The sequence below is a fragment of the Nymphalis io genome, chromosome 18, assembly GCF_905147045.1.
Source record: "Nymphalis io chromosome 18, ilAglIoxx1.1, whole genome shotgun sequence".
Classification (NCBI taxonomy): domain Eukaryota; kingdom Metazoa; phylum Arthropoda; class Insecta; order Lepidoptera; family Nymphalidae; genus Nymphalis; species Nymphalis io.
In genome coordinates, this window is record NC_065905.1 from 4,796,589 (window position 1) to 4,813,402 (window position 16,814).

General features: G+C 33.7%; 2 protein-coding genes across 6 annotated transcripts in view; one reads left to right on the forward strand and one right to left on the reverse strand.

Moving 5' to 3' along the window:
• Positions 1-16,814, reverse strand: part of LOC126775553 (histone deacetylase 3) — a 398,376-nt gene that overhangs the window by 330,727 nt on the left and 50,835 nt on the right. The window lies entirely within an intron of this gene.
• Positions 1-16,814, forward strand: part of LOC126775511 (uncharacterized) — a 109,766-nt gene that overhangs the window by 61,651 nt on the left and 31,301 nt on the right. For all 4 annotated transcript variants that reach the window (XM_050497493.1, XM_050497495.1, XM_050497496.1 and 1 more), the window contains exons 6-8: positions 13,636-13,743; positions 13,985-14,125; positions 16,033-16,185. In XM_050497493.1, coding sequence (XP_050353450.1) covers positions 13,636-13,743; positions 13,985-14,125; positions 16,033-16,185 — 402 coding nt within the window. The remainder of the gene's footprint in view (positions 1-13,635; positions 13,744-13,984; positions 14,126-16,032; positions 16,186-16,814) is intronic.

Genomic DNA, 16,814 nt, shown 5'->3' on the forward strand with positions numbered 1-16,814 from the left:
CATTAAATATATTGGTATATGCTTAATGTTCAACAAACTTATTAGCATCGAGCATTATAGTGTTTTTGTCGGAATATAAATAGTACAAATCGTAATAAAGCGTGTGGTGTAAAGAGTACCTCTTGCAATGCTTATGCCTGTGGGCGAACGTGACCTTACCATCACGTAGTCAATTTGGTCTTCAACCTCTTCAAAAGAATAAACGCCTTCCGACCTAGAAGCTTTATTGAAACTATTATTATTTTCCAATATAAATTTAATTCCGTGGTCTTCGGTAGGAATTTTTTTTATAAGCGATAATAAAAAAAAATCATATCTCTGGCAAATTGTAAGATGTGTTTACCCAATCAGTTGAGGGGCGTGAAGGCTACGAACTAAATTACGTTTTCTAAAACGCAACCATTAACTAGCATAATATATGAAAATATATAATTTAAAATGGTTTGGCTACATTTTACATGTGTGATTTATTACACATGCTATATGCAGATCAAAGGGATTGTTATTGATTTTGAGTTTTTAAACAAAGTCCACAGAACTTTAATAAACATATTTTTCAGTGTAATGTGCTTGATAGTGTAATGTGTGATGGTAATGATGTCACGATCGATTTCGGTCACAGCGGCCATTCTTAAGGGAGACTAACCACAAGTGCACACTCTGTTCTTTTTCTCATATGTTTTACATGCTGTCCGAGACATGGGAGTGGACACAGTTGAAACTTCCAGACTCCATGCTGCTACTGAGAATGTTTCGATAGAGAATGATAATATTTTATTATAAAATAAATTATCGACCCGACCTGGGCCTTGAACCCAGAACCTCGGGACCTGCGACCTTATATCTAGCTACGAGACCAACGAGGCAGTAATGTATAAGGGTTCTTCTAAACATAACAAATGAGTCCACAAGTAAACTATGGAGATAGTTTACTTGTAACTTGTGTAAAAACTAGAACACGACCACCAAACAGCAAAACATATTATTTATTGATACGTGGCGATAGAAAAGAACATGATACCACTTTAATGGCACAAATCTCTATACAACCGAGTAAAATGTTACATTTTCAGTTTGTGTATAAAGACGGTAATGTATTTGTACGAATAAGTAGCTATTATCTACACGACAGCTGCAAGCAATTGTAGTTGTGCTGCTGACAGAAATAATGGAGCTATTGGTAAATGTTCACCGACGTAATCATTAGGAGCAAAAGAAGCGCTCGGTTGCATGTACATAAACTTTTTATCTTCAGACATAAAACACTTTATACCGTTATTGTTGAGCAACCAACACAAATATAAAATAAAATTTAAGTTATTTGTTTACTTTTTTAATTTTTAAATAATTTACCACGTTATTCCTAAAATTTCATTAATATTTTCGAGCAAAAAATATTTCAAATAAATTATATCTACTATTGAAATGTAAATGTATTTAGTCAAATTGAGTTATGAATAATGAAGCCACTTGTTATAAGGATCAATAACGACGTGGGAAAATAGACATTGGACGGCCGATCGAGAAACATTTATTATAGAAACTATGGAGAATAAAAGTTTTCATTTTTTTATAAAATAGGTAATATACATATTAGCGCTATAAGAAATATTAATTCCTTACATCGCCAATGCAGCACCAACCTTGGGAACTAAGATATAATGTTCCTTGTGCCTGTACACGCTGGATCACTTGCAAACCGGTACATAACAATACTAAGTTTTGCTGTTTGGCGGTAGAATATCTGATAAGGGGGTGGTACCTAACAAGACGTGTTTTAACAAAGCCCCCACAACAACCCCTATAAGTAGCTCATGACGTCTTATTATTTATCTATAAATACATAGCGTATATGTATGACGTCATATTAACTAAAATCCTGTGTTTTCTTTATTCGAATTACAAATCAATGATGATAGAAAGAGATAATAAACTAGTGTTTAACTAACCGCCCGCTAAATAAAGTTTATAAGTAAGGCCGTAATTGCTTAATATCCTAATAATAATATCCTCTACTCGGATTTTCTGATAAATTAAGAAATAAGATCTTCCATTGTACGACTTTTTTATATTCTTGTTTTCGTTTTCTTTTTCTGCTGTATTTATTTTCGTTAGCAAATGAATATTATTGTATTTTAAGTATAAAAAATACGATTCGATGTCACATATAAATCATCTGTCGTGCTGCCAATAGCAAGTTCTTTTCAATTTTTAATTTTTCGAAAAATAATTTTTAATTTCTTTCTGTATAATAATAATATGATTCTATGGAGCTGGAGTGATGATGGAGACGGGCGTATACAGTTATATATAGTAAGCCAATCGCTTTTGGATTGAGCCTCGTAGACAGAAAGTCCATAATGATATACGTAAGCAAAACGAATCGTTTCTTGATTATACTAACGGGCATTAGTCCATCAAGTTTAAGTTTCACTTACTGACTCTCTAATTTTACTTTGAGTCTTATAATGATGTGACGGGATGTGAATAGTGGATAAAAATACCCCATTATTCTACTTCCTAGTATCAGCTGTTAAACTAGAATATTTAAAAAAAAATTAAAAGTACTAAAATTAATCAAGCCATACTTTAATTAAAACCGATCTAGCTAACTTTTAGAACAATCCTCAAATTCTCATTTCACGGAACTTCCCATTTGAATTCAGGAATAAAGCGAGATGTCTGATGTGCATATTAAAACTCTGAACATGAATCATTCTTGTAAGATAAGACATTAAAATTGGAATTGCATTTATTATATTATTTATTTTTATTTAAACTTTGGCTTAAAGGTTAGATTACTGTTTACAAAAGAGATTTGAAGATTATCCCATCACGTTGTTCCACACCAGACTAATAGACATATTATATCTGTAAGAATTATAAACACAAATTTTGCAACGAATCTATAAACTCCCTTTTTCTCTCTTACTCACATCACTTCTCTCATTTAACGAAATGTGACAAACGAAACATCCGTAAAATTCTATGCTCAATCCTTATCTACCTATTGATTATCCACCACCTAAGAAGTTTCACTTCTGAAATCAGTTGTGATATAAATAAACCCGCATCTTTCATTTAAAATGTACGCGTCGCGTCCACTTACTGTCTCGACTTCTATATCTAATTGAAGGGAAAAGTTACCTGTCGCAAGTTCAGCTTATTAAAGTATAAACTAGTGACCTACATTACAAGCGATTCAAAAATGGTCACCGAATGGAACTCTGCTTTCTCTGTTTTCATATGAGTATATGAAAGATTTCTTATTATTAGCCTCGTAATATCATTTAATTTGTTACTTATAACTTAATTTTTACGCATTGCTTGAAATTTCTATACTTTTTACTAATATTATAAATGCAAAAATAGCTCTGTCTATCTGTTATGCTTTTTGAACCCCAAGGCAACCCCAACCCACGCCCTAACACGCGAGTAAAGCCGCGGGCGAAAACTAGTAACATTTGGTAACTTCTCTGATAGGCAAGCTAACACTAAACAGAGACTACATCTTTTTTTTAAACCCAGTTATACCTGATATTTATAAATTTCAGAACTTCAACTTCTAATAATTATATTAAATTACTTATTATACCCACGTATACATTCACTGAATTTATTTAAAAATATAATAATAATAATATCCTGAGACATTTTTCATACACGGCCCCATCTGATCCCAAATTAAGCTTGTACAGAGCTTAACTATGGAAATCAGACAACTGATATACTACATATACTATTTTTCTTTTGTAAATACATACTTATATAGATAATTACCGTGGAGTACCGGCTTAGAATAATACTCCCCCAATCTCATCCTGTGGGTGTCGTAAGAGGCGACTGAGGGACGGGGAAAAGGGAGGATGGGCAGCAGCGTCCCCCCTCCCATAAACATCTTACCCCCCTACTGCGCTCGCCAACACGCCTGCCCAGCGCGGCGAGTATATGCAAACCCCTCCATTAATGGCAGATGCACCCAAAAAAAGGCCCCCAGTTACCGGCAAGCCCGCTAGGCCCGACCAAGGTAGCGGTCGCGGTATCGGCAGGGCAGGGGGTGCTAAGAATCACCGGTTCACGGCAGGCTACCGTATAAAACGACTGAACATGGCAACGTATAATGGACGCTCGATGAGGCTGGACCATCACCTCGCCGAATTAGAAGTAGAGTTAAGTCATATAAACTGGCATATACTGGGGTTATCTGAAGTCCGAAGACAGGGGGAGGACACGATAACTCTAGAGTCCGGTAACTTACTCTACTTCCGCGAAGGTGATAACCTCTCCCAGGGTGGTGTCGGTTTTCTAGTCAAAAAGGATCTCATTAGCAGCATTGTGGAAATCAGTAGTGTGTCGAACCGGGTAGCGTACCTTGTCCTAAAACTTTCCGACAGGTACTCCCTGAAGGTCGTACAGGTATATGCGCCAACTTCGACATACTCTGATGATGTGGTCGAAGCGATGTACGAGGACATCGCAAAGGCCCTCAACGACACCTCGAAGGCCCACTACAATGTTGTTATGGGAGACTTTAATGCTAAAGTGGGAGTACAAGATAGCGGTGAATCGAAAGTCGGACCTTACGGCTTGGGCTGCAGAAATCACAGGGGGCAAATGCTGGTAAACTTTCTCGAAGCGCAGGGGCTTTTTTTGATGAATTCTTTCTTTCAAAAGAAGCCTCAGAGGAGGTGGACCTGGCGAAGCCCCGATAACGTGACAAGGAACGAGATAGACTTTATCATTTCGAATAAAAGGCACATATTTAGAGATGTTTCAGTGATCAACAGGTTTAATACCGGAAGTGATCACCGCTTGGTTCGAGGCACTCTAAATATCAACTTAAAAGCCGAAAGATCGAGAATGATGAGGTCTACTCTCCGACCTACCATGCTCCAAGCTGCTCAAGGCTCCGAAAAGTTCCAAATGGAACTTCAAAATCAATTCACCGCATTGGAAACCATAAGCAGCATTGATGAGAGAACCGACACGCTGGTCAAAATACTGCAAAACACATCCCGCAAGTGTTTTCCGCCACAGAGAAGAGACAACGCACCAAAACTCTCTGCTGAGACATGAGAAAACGACGAGAACTACCATCGTTTTTGTCAGATAAGGCCTTAAACCGAACAATAAAAACGCTGACGCGACGCGATCTCCGACGCTCCAATACCCGTGCCATCAAGGCTGCGATTGAGCAAAATCGGGGATCGAAAGTGTTCGCTCGCAAGTTTGGGAGGCCGCGTCTGACAAAACTTAAAACTGAAAATGGTGGGGTCGTTACCTCTAGGCCTGAGATTGTCGGAGAAGTAGAGAGGTTTTATGGGCAGTTGTTCTCTTCAAGATCGGATAAACCCGTGGGAATCAGTATTGATGACCAGCGCGCCCCTCTTATGCGCCATTACTCCGAGGAGCTCCCGGTCGTTGACCAAGGAGAGATTAGGGCGGCTCTAGAACAGCTTAAAAACAACAAAGCTCCGGGAGATGACGGAATCACAACAGAGTTGCTTAAGGCAGGCGGGACTCCGGTCCTGAAAGAGCTAGCAAGCCTCTTTAATTCCGTCATCCAACATGGCAAGACCCCGGAAACGTGGAGCGGGAGTGAGGTGGTACTGTTTTTCAAGAAAGGTGATAAAACCCTCTTGAAAAACTACAGACCAATCTCCCTCCTGAGTCACGTGTATAAGCTGTTCTCAAGAGTCGTCACGAACCGTCTCGCCAGACGACTTGACGAGTTCCAGCCCCCAGAGCAAGCCGGCTTTCGATCAGGCTACAGCACCGTGGACCACATCCATACTGTTCGGCAGATTGTGCAGAAGACCGAAGAGTACAATCAGCCGCTGTGTATGGCATTTGTGGACTACGAGAAAGCCTTCGACTCCATCGAAACCTGGGCAGTGCTCGACTCTTTGCAGAGATGTCATATCGATTGGAGATATATCGAGGTACTGAGATGTCTGTACAACGCCGCTACAATGACTGTCCACATCCAGGACTGTAAGACGAAGGCGATCCAACTGCGCAGAGGGGTGAGACAGGGGGATGTAATATCCCCGAAACTGTTCACCAACGCGTTGGAAGACGTTTTCAAAACGCTGGATTGGACTAGGTATGGAGTCAATGTAAACGGCGAGTACATCTCACACCTTCGATTTGCCGACGATATCGTCATCATAGCAGAGTCGCTGGAACAACTCACCGAAATGCTGCGTAGCCTAGGCGAGTCTTCCCGGCGTGTCGGTCTCGGTATAAACTTGGACAAGACCAAGGTCATGTTCAATAGGCATGTCGTGCCGGGACCGATATACGTCGAGGGGAAACCTCTCGAAGTTGTTAGTGAATATACCTACCTAGGACAGATAATACAAGTCGGTAGGAACAACTTTGAGAAGGAAGCCGATCGAAGAATTCGCTTGGGATGGGCAGCATTTGGCAACCTTCGTCAAGTCCTCAAGTCGTCTATACCGCAATGTTTGAAGACGAAAGTCTTCAACCAATGCGTCTTACCTGCCATGACATACGGTGCCGAAACGTGGACACTAACTGCGGGACTAGTCCACAAATTCAAAGTCGCTCAGCGTGCTATGGAGCGAGCTATGCTCGGAGTATCTTTGAAGGATAAGATCAGAAATGAGATTATCCGGAAAAGAACCGGAGTCACCGACATAGCTTGCAAAATTAGCAGGCTGAAGTGGCAGTGGGCTGGTCACGTATGTCGTAGGACCGATGGCCGTTGGAGCAGACGAGTCCTAGAGTGGAGACCGCGAATCGGCAAGCGCAGCGTAGGGCGCCCTCCAGCCAGGTGGACCGACGACCTTAAGAAGGTGGCGGGCACCAACTGGATGCGGAAGGCGGAGGACAGGGAGCTTTGGCGCACCTTGGGAGAGGCCTATGTTCAGCAGTGGACAACGATTGGCTGTTGATTGATTGATTGATAGATAATTACATCCAGACTCAGGACAAACAGACATGTTCATGCACACAAATATCTGTCCTGGGTGGGAATCGAACCCACAACCTTCGGCGTGAAAGGCAAGCATCCACCAACCACACCAACCTTTAAGAATATTTCTTCAATAGAAGATTAATCGAATTCTTATTAAAAATAATTTGTTTAAGTTTAGAAAAAACTTTATTTTATCTAAATTGAGAGATATTATAGCAGATATCTCTTCTGGGAATCAGTACAATTAAGTATTGTAGGTATCGCAAAGTTTCAGTTAGGTTCCGTTCAGTGCTTCAGCGATTCAAGATTTATCTTTTGGAATTAAAACAACAATAAAAACTTTGCTCTTATTTAACAGACCATCATAATGAGAATCTTGAATGAAACGTTTTATTTTTTTTTAATTAGAATTCTATTATTTATTATTATGTTTTTTTTTTTAATTAATAAAATACGACAATACTAATAAAACTTGTGTTTGTAAAACTCGAAATTTAACCTATTGAATACAATATTGATATGATTGCATATCTCGCATGTTTTTTACTACACTTTTTACATTTATTTTGATGACAATAAACACGTCAGTAACTGCCAAAGAAAAAATAAATAAAACCGGTTTACAAACAGAGGAGAAAAATATAATGAACTGTAAGAACAAAACTCGAAGCTCACCGCTGAAATCGATATGCGATTTTGACCATAATAATTATAAAATTTCAACACCACACGCATCAAAATAGTATATCATGTCGGTTGTTAGCATTTCATGGGTGAGTAATGAAATTAAGCTGATGATGATGAGTTCTTAAAGATCGCACTGCTGTTTGATTTGCCTATTTATATATAAATATGTGCAAAGCTGAAACAACTTCAAGCTTTGATTTTTTATGTCATTTTTGTAGGGGGAGGCTCTTTATTTTTGAAATACAGATATCAATAATTAATTAGATAAGGCCTTATATGGTTATATATATTATTAATGGTTCTACTATATAGGAACTTAGTTTTGAACGTATTTTGTGTAACATTTTTTCTAAGTAACTAAATTATTTTTATCATTAAAAACAATTAATATTTAAACCGATAGAGTTAATATTTTTCCTATTTGATTTTAAGCGAGATAAGGAATCGAGCGAACAATGCCTTCCCATCGAACTTCAGGATATTAGAATACCACACAAGAGATTGCTTCCCAGATTAGGAAACAGTTCCTGGTTTAGTAAAGTTATACTATACAGATTAACAGATGCCCGTAAAATAACTTTAAAATAAAGATTATATTTTAACCGATAATATAGGTCATGAATAAAAAAAAAACTGTTGGAAATTTATAAACGCTGAACATTAAGGATTATTTATTTCTTTGAGAAAATATATATTTTTTTAATAATTTTGGCAGGATAGTAAAAAAACTGGATGTCGGAATTAGCATCACCGGTATAGTAACTATAGCTCAAACCATTCAGGTGACCACATAAGTACATAATAAATATTTCATCAAAATCGGTCAAGCCGGTTAGGAGGAGAAAAAATATAAACACGCACAACTGAATTTTTATATAAAAAGATGTAAATAGTATTGATTCTTATCAGATAAACAAAGCAAAGTTTATAGGTGTTTTTCGTTTATACGAAATACATTTAAGCATTTCAGTTTGAAACAATATTTTGCAGCACAGCAGCATCCTCCTCAAAGTGAGAGGAGTCTTAGCTCAGCATTAGGACATTAACATATATTTTTGTAGTCGGAGGTGATCCCTTACCATCCACCACCCGATAAGTCACCCAGCCTTAAATGCTCTAATTAAATTATTATAGTCAATAACGACACGCAAAATATGTAATATTTCACTAAAGTGAACTTCGAGTTTGTTATTAAAAAATAGCTCCACAGATATATAGAAATAAATATACAAAAGTGTATAGCTCAATGATGACAATGTTATTGAGACCGTCGCTTTCGTCGAACTTTATATACAGAAGATCGATCTTGAAAATACATCGGTTATTTATTCAAGCTAAGACTGCACTTCAATCCCACCCAACTCTTAAGAATACCGCAGACGTAAGACAAATGGTACCAATAAATATAAATAATAAACATAACTATATGATAATACTTTCAGATATATCAGAAATGACACATTTATTAATCTTTTAATATAAACGTATTAATATTAAAAAGTTTTTACTGTACAAACACCGATTCTATTATCATAAAAATTATAAAAAGTTAACATCTTGTAATTTTAATAAAGGCCATTTAACAGGGTTCGTGATGCGTGTAATGACGCACAGATAAATAAACTATAGTTTTCAAAGAATATTTTCTTTTAATTTACTATTTTTGTATATGTTTAAATAACATTTTTTATATAAAAAATAAACCTATAAGGACATAATATTAGAAATTATAGAATAAAACATGCTATCCAAAAGATAATAATGAGGCATTGCACCCAGATTGGTGCTGTTCCCTATTTGAACCGTTATATTTATAATTATTAAACATTAATAATAAATAATTAATATTATTAGTCTCACAACTTACTTAGAATAATTAATTAAATATTATCACGAACGAAATTTTATGAGAAATTATTACCAGTAAAGCAACTTAAACAAAAATTGTATTAATATATTTTAGATTAACGCATGAATATTTTATAGATAAGCATCTTTATATTACAAAATTAAAGTACTTTCGTTTTTACGATAAAATATCGTAAAATAAAACAAGTTGTTAGCGCTAAGACATTCTAAAGACTGTTTTAAATCGTGTCTACGTTCAGTGTAAATTTCCAAAGACTCGGTTGAGTAAAATGAGCTTGCGGAGAACCTTGCGGAGCTCGTTATTGTCCCTTCGGGGGTAAAGAATGTCTCACTCCTATTATTAGATAGCAATCGAGTGTGATGACTTCGTTGGAAGACATTTATGTAATTAGTTCTGTCCGACACCAGAGCGCAGTCATCTCTACCCTCATTAGGAACGCAAAAAAATTCGCTTCGATTAATTCTATAGATACACATACTCTTAAATAATCGTTACATGAATTATTTATTTACCTATGTTCTCTTTGTTATTAATCGATCGTTGAGACAGCATGTAAATAAGAGAAATTATATGATATTTTTTACTTTGTTCAAACACTGGGTAGGTACCAATAACTCATCACATATTCTACCACCAAGCAGCAATACTTAATTAGTTACATCATAGTAATATCTTAATTCAAAATGATATCTGGCCAAGCTTTGGAAAGTAGATTTTATGTCGTCAATGTGCTTATTGATGATGTTGTTAATATTTCTTACGGTGTGGCAATTCATATCGACGATGAAATTAATTTCTTTTTAGTATATGGTACAAAATATTAAGAAACTTTTATCACAAATAGCTGTGTTTATTTTGAATACATTTTTAATATTCTATTATAAATGGATCGTTATAAATGTTTCCCGTATACATTCTTAAAAACTAAAAAGTTTATGTTTTTCTTTACATAAAAATGGTAACGTTAAATGTCACAGTGCTGGAGTATCCTTACTGTTATAACTGTTAAAAACTTGGATACACGCGGCAGAAATTTACCAGCTGATATCTTCAATGTTTACTGACTATATTTTTGCTTCATCGCCAAACACAAGATGTATTCATTTTGTTACAGAGAAATATAAAGTTTGTCTAAGTATATATTGTATGATGTACAGTAAGAAGATGTAAGAGTCTATTAATATTTATATTTTTTTCGAACATGTTAAGTCATATTTTTTCTTATATAACAATTACATAAAGTTACTCCTTTACATTGAGCAATGAAACTTACCACGAAGCAGCTGATAAAAGCAAATAATCTACAATAATAATAATAATGACTAAGTAATTGTAAAAAATATTAGAAAACAAACACAAACGACATTAAATTATTTCATTGAAAAGCGACAATTTTGAAACATTTTTTTGGAGGAAATCTATTTATATACTCATAAAAATAAGAAAAATATAAGTCTCCATATTAAATCTACTACGGTTAACGACTATCAAAGTGGTATAAAGTTTTATATTTATTTTATTTTTTTATATGGCAACAAAAAAATAAAACTAGCATACTTTACAATTAGATTTACGAGTACATACTATTATAAACGAAAATATAAAATATGTAATTTATATGTAGAATGGTCTATTAGTGGTATAATAAAACGTAGCTAATGAACATTGTAATTAAGAAAATGTAATGTTATAAATACACCTAAAATATCCCCCAATAAAATTGTATTTATTTTTATTAGTTCGTTCACAATTAATTAAGGTTTTTTACAACCACAATTATGTCACAAAGTAATCAAACAGCTTTTGGATTCCTAGATTTATGTTTACTCAAGCAAAACGAACCTGTTTTCAATAATAATTATTAATTAATTTTAATATGATAATAAAATTTAACTTATCTCAGGATCTAATACGAATCGTAAAAATCTTTTTACAATAGATAACTTAATATAATACAAAATCGATTTACGATCTGCGAAGGCAGCTAAGTAACGCTTACGCGAGTGAAATCGCGTGGAGCTGGTAGTTACAACTAAAATTCTGGTAGTTATTTGGTGTTAGGGCTTTGGTCAAGCCCTTCTGAGTCGGTACCACCCAATCATCAGATATTCTCTATAGAAATACTTAGTATTGTTGTGTTCTGGTTTGAAGGGTGAGTGAGACAGTGTAATTACATGCAAAAGGGACATGGCATCGTGGATCCCAAGATTGGTGGCATTGGCAGTGTTAGGAATTTTCAATATTACTTACGGTGCTAATGTTTATGGATGGAGGTGACCACTTACCATCAGGTAGCACATTTGCCCGTCCGCCTACCAATTTCATAATAAGAAGTTTATTTATTTATTTATTTTATTTTATTGACACTTTATTGCACCCAAACTTAAAACTAAAAATTACAATTTTTAAACAAAAAAGTTGCATGAGGTGCAACAGGCGGCCTTATCGCTAAGCAGCGATCTCTTCCAGGCAACCTTTGGGCAGAGGATCATAATATTTATAAATGGGAAGGGTACAAGCCAGTTTATCTATATACTACATACACTACTACATACATAATACATACATACATATATATACTACACTACTATTATATATAATATAAATATACATATATATATACTATAATAAATACACACATAAATAAATACATAATATATATATAATAAAAATAGGAGATATAACAAAACAAAAAATTAACAACGACAACGACTGCTTAGTATTAATAATGCGACAGGTAAAAGTCCTTAATCATACTTTTAAAAACGGCCAATGACTGTGCGCGCCTTGTAGCTAAGGATAATGAGTTCCAAAGTCGAGAAGCTTCAACTGTGAAGGACTTAGAATAGTAGGAAGAAGAGTGAGAAGGAATGGAGAGAATTAAATTTTCATTCGAGCGAAGAGCGCGCTTATGAGTCTCCCTTAGGAGATTGAAACGCTCTTTAAGATAGAAGGGTGTCGCTGAATTAAAAAGAATAGAATAGAGAAGAGATAAAATATATAAAGTTTATATTTATTCATAAATTATATATAATAATATAAATTTAATATACAAGAATTGGCATTGTTTTTGTATGAAATATTAATGTTGTATTTATGTTATGCCATTGTTCGTTGAAGATATTATCTTGTTTCAAAGACAAGGGGTGGCTTTCCGTCTGTCTTCATAACTTCTGCGTTAGCGAATGTACACGTAATCAAATTTAAAAACATGAGTATTTCTTTATGATTTTTATCTACCTCTTTATTTTTGAGCTAATATAAATTGATAAACGGTATTTCCTAAGTGTTTAATTGGTACTAGGGCTTTGCCCGTCTAGGTAGGTTAGGTCAGTTATTCTACCGCCAAACAGCAATATATTGTTTAGTTTGAAGCCAAAGCGAGTAAGCGTAACTACAGAGAAAACGAACATAATATCTTAGTTCCCAAGGTTGGTGGCGCATTGGTGATGTACGGAATGTTTTATATTTTTTATATCGCCAATGTTTATGAGCGATATAAGAATTACTATTATTTTCTACTAAATATTAGTAAGCGTAAGCGTAGCAAAAAGGTGTAGACTTTATGTAACCGCCTACGTCCATAGCCATTACTCTCGTAGCGTAAATACAATTGTAGCACCGCTACGCAATATAAGATAATTGAATTTACTACGAGGCTCATGAATTCAATTGCGTTATTTTAGTTACCAGAAAATCGTTCAATATCCTACTTTCATTTCTCTCGGCGTTTTATTATGTATTACTTGTCTACTTTATCAGTTAATACACAAGAAACCGCATATTAGTAATATAAGATAGTAATTGAAACATATTATACAATATATTTTTCTTTTTTTTTCATTTCAGATATATTTTCAATTAAGAAAAGGGGCTTATTCAGATTTAAGAAAGTCAATTTATGTGTTAATGATTGTGATGTTCTTTCTATCGTAGTTTTCAACATGATATTGATTTGTAATTTTCCTTTAATACATAGTTAGCTAGCAAATTCAAAACAAACTTCAAGACAAGAATTTTACAAATCAGATTCAAGGCTGTATTGGGTCAACGTTTTTAAAAACTCTATTTAAAGCGCCGGCTTTCACATTATATAATTTTATTAATAAATTATTTTGCTTGATTTTGTCTGCAGATAATGTGCCACTATTTCTGGGTAGCTTGCGACGGCATTGGAGACATTGTGTTTGCATTGGACCTGGTCGTTCAGCTGAGAACTGGATATTTAGAACAAGGGCTTATGGTAAGATTCTGTATAATGATAAGATAAATCAATTTGATACAAAAATATCATATTATCATGTACTTATTTTTAAACTCGCCCCTTTTTCTTCACATTCGACCACAATTTTCGGCGACAATAGACCTTTAATAAATATAATATTCATAGCAATTTACAATGTCACATATAACATAAATGTTACTGTTAATTGAATAAAAAAATAAGTTGCTATATTGATATTTAATATTGTATTATGTTCTAGGTATATGACTCAAAGAAATTAGCAAAACACTACGTATACTCACGATCATTTCTCCTGGATATCACCGCGCTTTTACCATTGGACCTTCTGCAATTGAAGATTGGAACCAATCCGATTATACGCTTCCCAAGATTCCTTAAGGTAAACAACTATAAACTTTTTTATGTATTTATTGTTGTATAATTAAGAGTAAACGTAAAATAATGATTACGATATAATAATTGTCAATAATTTAAAAGATTTATTTTTAAATGTTTAAGAAATGTTATAATGGAGAACAGTTAATCATTCATTCATTTATTATTTACATAAAATGGAATTAAATTAAAATTAATACGTATTATCTTAACTAAATCGTTTATTACTACGAGTAATTTGCTAATGATTATATATATGTTAGTTACATAAATGATTAAAAAAATAAATGTTAATTATATATAATTAACAACGACAACAATATTCCACTACTGTTTTCATAAAATACATCTGAGAAAAGACACTACTGTGTTCGTGTATTTTTCTATTCGGATGGCAAACTAGATAAAATTGCAAAACGAAGTATTACTAGAGCAATTGGTGGGAAAATGGCTACAAGAAGCGAATTTTAGCAAAAAATCGGATTTTATCTGGTTTTCGCTGTGACTGCTTCAGTTTGAGAGACCACAAGAAAAAGGGAAAAATGTAATAGAGGTCAGTCAGTGCAAGCGTAAGTGCCATTTAAGTTTTTCGAAGCGAATTGAACGAATTTAGTATTATAATTTTATTTATCTCAAACAATAATTGAAAAGTTACTTTTAAAGTAAAGAGTGATCTAGTGACGTCTGAAATTCGCTAAACTTGAGTTGCATTTTTGACCGAATACATTCGTCCATAAGCAATGATTATTTAAACTTTGCCTAAACATTGGAAGATACGATAATAATGAAAGAACCAAAGTACGGAAGTAATGGGATTAAATATAAAAATATATATATTTATAACATAAATAAGAAAATTAATAATCCAAAAAAAATCTCGATAAACAACTGAGAGAATGGAATCTAATACTTTTTGAAGTCGAAGAGGAGAAAATAAAATATTTTAAAGTGGTCGATATGATATTAAACGGTAGAAGTGACAAGACAAGGGATTGTGCCAAAAGGGGGAAATTGAAACAGCAGCCAGGCTATAAAAAAGACTTGAATAAATCTGCAAATTTCCAATCATATCATAGCCAAAAAGCTACTGGAATTTGGAAATAATAAGAAATAAAAATTTTTATTAAACACTAGGAAACTAAGGAACTATTAAAACGTAAATAGGTCCTGAAGCAGCTAAAAAAAGTAAAGAAGTAGAATGATTATAAAATAGAGAACAATTTTTTGAAAATAAAACCTTTTAAGAAATATACATCGCGATCTCTGAATTGTTAAATGACCAACTCAGTTGCACGATAAAAAGTTAATATAATACATAGTTCAAACTTCAACACCCATCATAAAATGATACAAAGTAAACTCTCAGTGGGAATAATAGCGAATGAAAGAAACTTTAAATCTACAAAATATAATAGAACTCTGCTGAAAGTGACAGCAGACATGGCTAAGCGTTCTAAAGACCTCATGGACGACTAATAAAACAGAAGAAATACAATGATTATTATTTTATTTTAAATTGAGCCCAGAAATGTTTACTTATAACTTTGAATAAGTTTCTTGAAGGTTTTCATTAGAAAATTTTCAGTTGACATCAAAAATTAATAATAAGATATTGTAAATATTTAAGTGACAATAATTTTAACAATTGAACTTATAAACTTTCCTTGTATCGTCCTAATTAAAAAACTAATTTTGAAGTTTTAATAAGTTATTTGTTTACAATTAATTCAGTATCTTGTTTGTAAAGGAAGTAATCTAAACTCCTATCAAATTCCATAGATCAGTAATTTGTGATAGGGATTGTGATTTATTTAACAATGATCATTGTTGTGGTAAATACTTCTTTAGTACATTAGTATTATAGTATAAATTAGTTTGGTCATATATATATATATATATAATTGCTTTTAGGTGTACAGAGCTGTAAACTGCTACTATATAGTGGAGTCCAGGACTGTGTACCCAAACTTTTGGAGAGTGATTAATTTAATCCACATCTTACTTATCTTGGCTCATTGGTTTGGATGCTTCTATTTTCTACTATCTGAAGCTGAGGGATTCCAGGTAATTTAATTTAGTAATAAGATTTATATTGTAATTCAGAAAATGATGAAAAATAAATTTAAAAATATAAGGAATCTGAATCGTCAAGGACATCAATACTAGAGGTATTGTTGTATGGTAGATCAATACCTTGATATATTAAAATAAATTACAATAAGATTACGATTTCAATTAATTATTATTATTTGGGACAAAAAAAAAATTCTTCAATATTTTAACTAGTATAAAGAGTACACAATAAATAAAAAAAAATATGATATATATAGAACATTTAACAAATTAAAACTGTTCATAAAAATAATTTAACGATACACAACTTGTCTTAAATATATGTACTATATACCGGACGAACCACCCAAGACATTTGTGTGTATAAACATGTCTGTTTGTCCTGAGTCTGGGTGTAATTATCTATATAAGTGTGTATTTACAAAACAAAAGTAGTATATGTAGTATATCAGTTGTCTGGTTTCCATAGTACAAGCTCTGCTTAGCTTGGGATCAGATGGCCTTGTCTGAACAAGGTCTTAGGATATTATATGTTGAATATCCGTATAAACAGACTAATTTGCAAGATTTGCTTCAATTCAATGCGCTAAAGTAGGAAGTAGACTTCCTTTCCTTTACAC